At 33.3% G+C, this 4,882-nt stretch overlaps 1 protein-coding gene across 4 annotated transcripts; it reads left to right on the top strand.

Moving 5' to 3' along the window:
• The first annotated feature begins 1,035 nt into the window (after positions 1 to 1,035).
• Positions 1,036 to 4,319, top strand: LOC109173014 (exosome complex component RRP41 homolog). 4 transcript variants are annotated; one of them, XM_019322265.1, is made up of 13 exons: positions 1,036 to 1,142; positions 1,339 to 1,390; positions 1,587 to 1,684; positions 1,798 to 1,844; positions 1,940 to 2,000; positions 2,210 to 2,248; positions 2,345 to 2,412; positions 2,689 to 2,767; positions 2,863 to 2,899; positions 3,064 to 3,180; positions 3,297 to 3,382; positions 3,792 to 3,881; positions 4,006 to 4,319. In XM_019322265.1, the coding sequence occupies exons 3-13, from the start codon at positions 1,631 to 1,633 to the stop codon at positions 4,051 to 4,053; spliced, it is 726 nt and encodes a 241-aa protein (XP_019177810.1). In that variant the 5' UTR covers positions 1,036 to 1,142; positions 1,339 to 1,390; positions 1,587 to 1,630; the 3' UTR covers positions 4,054 to 4,319. The 4 variants fall into 4 exon arrangements, with proteins under 4 accessions (XP_019177810.1, XP_019177811.1, XP_019177812.1 ...); XM_019322266.1 differs by having other exon boundaries at positions 1,579 to 1,684; XM_019322267.1 differs by having other exon boundaries at positions 1,562 to 1,684.
• The last annotated feature ends 563 nt before the right edge of the window (positions 4,320 to 4,882 follow it).

Genomic DNA, 4,882 nt, shown 5'->3' with positions numbered 1-4,882 from the left:
ATATCTTATTGTATTTCAAAAATTATGGTTTGATTACCATTATGTTTAGTAAGAGAAATCAGAAACTTTCAGGATATGTTTTACATGCTTGAAGACAATGATCAAGTGTTCTCTTATTTGTACTGAGTCACAGATTTCTTATACGAGATTCAGGTTACTAACAAGTGATACGGAGATTATTGAATTGCTTTGGAATTGAAGAACCTTGAAATAGAATACTAGGAAGTTAAAAATAATGTTGCAAAAATTGTTTCAATATAAGAAAGTGAATAAAATGTGAATTTGTTACTTTATGAAAATTTGTAGAAGCGCAGCACACAGTGATGTTGAAACTGACGTTGTAACACAAACGATCTGTAACGCAGTTCGGGTAAACAACCCTAATCTGCAAGGCACTTCTCAATTTGAGAACTTGCCTAAATCCACTAAAAGCTCAATATTTAAAGTACACTGTTTGGAACCTGAGATTACACAATAGAATAATCTTTCCTACCAAACTATTGAAACCTAAACACATGTACTACTTTCTAGGGGAATTTAGTATCCTATTCTCAAAGACTCTCGTACCTCACAAGATTAATGTTGAATGCTTGATTTCTATGATAAAGGACAACCTTTATTTATAGTAATTACTTCTAACAGATTTGTGAATAATAATGCTATTCCTAATCAAACTAGAACTAGAAGATCTTCAATAACAATTCCTCTTAGAACTAGTATTCTTCAATATCTATTCCTTTTAGGACAGTATTCCTTCATAGAACTGGAATCCTTTTTGCACGTAACTTTGACAAGGTCTTTGAGTCAACACTTTACATCTAAAATTTTAAATATTTTTTAATTTTTTCGTCAATTTTAACGGTAGACCAAATGCGTCACTTCGCTCATAACTGAGTGACTAAAAATTGATACGGTCATAACTCAGGGACTGAAACGCCACTACCATTATAACTGATGGACCAAACTCGCCATTTTTCCTATTTAAAAAAAAAAATGTATCCAAAAAAAAAAAAAAAAAAAAAAAACAAGATTAAGTTTTCTTTGTTCTTCGAAGTCGAAGCCGGAAAGTGCGAACTCAACGACGAACTCACGAAGCAGCGAAGCTGTCTGACTGTCTCGCCCACGCCGCAGCCATAGCTAAGGTTCGAATTTCCAAGATTAGCCATTTGCGCTGCACATCAGTCAGCAATAGTCCATTCTCAACGGTTAAAAATTGAGATATTAAATTTGAGCATACCCAAAGTAGCAAACTTAGGGATTTAGGGTTCTAAATAAATTGTTGTAATCTGCAATCTCAAATTCACAATTAGTAATCTCTTATTCTCCTTTCTTGTATAGTTGTCTCAGTGCTTGTATTGTTGAATTTGTCGGCGACCAGCAACTAAACACGGTACCCTACTTTTAATGTTTAATTCTTTATCAATATTTGTTAATTGCAAAACCAGAGAAGCCATGCCTGGTGTAAATTGTAATTCTATAAATCGTTGAAGCTGCATTATGTATTTAGGTGATAAAAAGTATTGTTAAATTTATAATTGTGTTTCAATTCTAATTGCTACAGAGTACTGAGGGTTTTAGTCTTTTAGAGCTCTCATTTTCTTCTCCGGCGAGCAGAGGTTTCTTCTCAGCGATGGAGTACGTTAGCCCCGAAGGTCTTCGCTTGGACGGTCGCCGACCTCTCGAGGTTTCTCTAGTCTTTTATTATTTGTGCCAAAAGGATCCTATTTTCTTTTGGATAAGATACAACGTTTCTATATGTAAATATAAGCATGATTTTATTTTATTTTTCGTTTGCAGATGAGGCAGCTTCGTGCCGAAATAGGTGCAGTTGCCAGAGCTGACGGGTAGGCACTGCTCTTTCTATATGTATTTCTATTCTTATTTCTGTTTTTGAGAAACCGATATGTAGCTAAATTGAAATTTTATGGTAATGCTGCAGCTCTGCTGTCTTTGAAATGGGTAACACCAAAGTGATTGCTGCAGTGTATGGCCCTAGGGAGGTAAAAACCTCGTCTTTTCCTACTTATTGCACCAAAATCAATTGTTTCTTCTCCAGATTAATTCAAACTTATCTCTTTCTTTTTGATAAATGGGTCTTGATTAAGTCTAGAAAGTCTTGTCTACATAAAATGTGTTCTAAGGTGCCAAATCTGTATGGTTTATAATAACTTTAGCTAATTTTGACATCTGCTTTGATTATGTCATTCAGGTTCAAAATAGGAGCCAACAAATCAATGACCAGGCTCTGGTACTTAACTTCTACCATCAGCACTGAGATGTTTATATTCATGTTTTTCTTTGTTCCAGTGATGATGTGATGGTGTATTCTTCAAAAATCTTTTAGGTTCGCTGTGAGTATAGCATGGCAAACTTTAGTACGGGTGATAGGATGAGGAAACCAAAGGGTGACAGGTGATTGATGTTTTGCCTTTATAATCCCTTGCCATTTTTTAAATTTTTTATTTTATTTTCCAGTATCATGACTTAAAGAATCTTGTAATCTTGCATTTGATTTTGCCTCAACTTATAATTATATATTTAATACTGCCATAATGCCTAAACTCTTCATGGAATTAATTCTACACTTCATTCTCTACACAATTCTATTGGTTAAATTGTAATGAGCACATTATGTTGAGTCTAGTGGAAAACATTTTATCTGGACAATTGCTTTCTTATTTTCTGCAGGAGATCCACTGAGATATCACTAGTTATTCGTCAAACAATGGAAGCTTGCATTTTGACGCATCTAATGCCTCGTTCTCAGGTTCTAGTGTTATAGCTATGTAATAGACCCAATAGAATACTGAATACTGATAGTAGTGTACAATATTTTGAGTTTATATAATTTTGTATTCACAGATTGACATTTTTGTCCAAGTTATCCAAGCTGATGGAGGTATGATTTTATTAGTCTGCTGTAAAAAATTCTGTGCATTATTTTAAATTGACCAATTGTTTTCAAAATTCAAATCTTTGATTTTTTGAATGCAATTCATCTGAAGGCATTTAATTTTTCTTGTATGATTGATCTCTTTATTTTTGAGTTATTATTATTTGTAGGAACAAGATCAGCATGCATAAATGCTGCCACATTGGCACTTGCTGATGCAGGGATTCCTATGCGTGATATTGTTACTTCCTGTAGTGCTGGGTACCTAAATAGTACCCCTCTTCTTGGTAAACCAATTGACAACTTTTTGTTAACCAATTTTTAGTGGGTATTTTTTAGTTGACTGTCATTCTGATTTTGACATCCAACTAATAGTTTGACAATGAAACTTCTAAATGAACAGATCTAAACTATGTCGAAGACAGTGCTGGTGGGCCCGATGTCACTGTTGGGTTTCTACCTAAGCTGGATAAAGTTACCCTTCTGCAGGTTATTTACTAAACAAACATGTCAGTTGTGAAATGTATACATTCAGTTCATCATGTCAATCCTGTCGTGTGCTTTGTTACCCTATTTGCATTATTGTGATTCTGGATTTTCTAGTGTTCAATATATTCCTATTTTCCTAAGACTTTCTATGCCAAGGACATCAAATTAATTTGAAGTAATACTTGGTTACCGGTGTTTTTAACCTAGACATAATTTATTTCAAAAATTCCCAAAAAAAACAAAAAACAATGCATACTGTTATGTAATGTATGTTGCTATCTTAAATATGAAGACACTAAATCACATATTTTGTAATCCCAAAGTCACGGTGCTGATTTTCTTTGATTAAGAGGATAGATGTATTACGTTTTTGGGGTTTTATAGTTGCATACAATTTTGTTTGGTGCAGATGGATGCTAAATTATCATTGGATACTTTTGAAAACGTTATGCAACTAGCAATAGAGGGCTGCAAAGCAGTGGCAAACTATATCCGTGAGGCAAGGATGGCAAAATTTTATTCCTCCAAATTTGTAGTATATAATTGCTAATCCAATTTCTCCATTTTCCATTTAGCATATTCATTGGGTATTTATCAAGAATTGCTTCTTTTTTGTTTGGCAGATATTATTAGAAAACACCAAACAATTGGAATGCCGGCGAGGCCTATAGATTTACTGACTGATTGAGCTGAATCCCAATCAAATTTTGGAGGAGATAGAAAGCTTCATATTTCGGCAATGATCATTCTGACTCGTTAGTGCTCTCTACAATGAGATCCCAAATGAATACAAATTATTGCTGTCATTGCTTTTCTTGGCTAAAGGTTTTAGAATGTTTTGTTTCCATCTTTGCACTCTGGAGACAAAAAACAACCTCAAAGTCTCTTAAGTTGTAACATTATCAACTAAAATTTGGACTGAAAAATTCTTCCTTTACTCTGTTGCCTAAATTGAGCATCTTTTTTTCACTCAAATGATCCCAAATCAGAATGCTCTGTTTGAGCACCTTTTTTCATTGTGAAATATGCTATTAAAACCTTTTGTGCCTAGATAAGCAGAATGTGTTCAAACTAATATATTATGACTGTAAAATCATGATTACAATCTTTGCATTTGTTTGAATTGAATCAACATAACTATTGGTTTTCTTGTCAAAGTATCATGACATCTTATATTTATTACACTATTTGTGTAGACTAACAACTCTTTCTTATCAAGTGTTATGCAAATGACAAAACTAATTTCTTATGCCATTTACAAAAAATTGAACGTCTTAAAAAAAAAAAAAAAGAAGATATATTGATAATTCTGCAATTAGAATGACATGATTTTACTTAATTACTTATAGTTACGGTGCAATCAAAATTTAAATCCCTGAAAGTGTTAAATGGATGGATTTACAACATATATTACATCTACTACAAGAATTTTGGCCTGTGTCTGCGTAAATATTCATCTGTTGATATGCATACGTTCTCTGATTCTGATTGGGTCGATTG

Source organism: Ipomoea nil, unplaced genomic scaffold, assembly GCF_001879475.1.
Source record: "Ipomoea nil cultivar Tokyo-kokei standard unplaced genomic scaffold, Asagao_1.1 scaffold0465, whole genome shotgun sequence".
In the NCBI taxonomy this organism is placed as follows: Eukaryota; Viridiplantae; Streptophyta; class Magnoliopsida; order Solanales; family Convolvulaceae; genus Ipomoea; species Ipomoea nil.
This window is presented reverse-complemented; position numbering and strand designations above follow the sequence as displayed.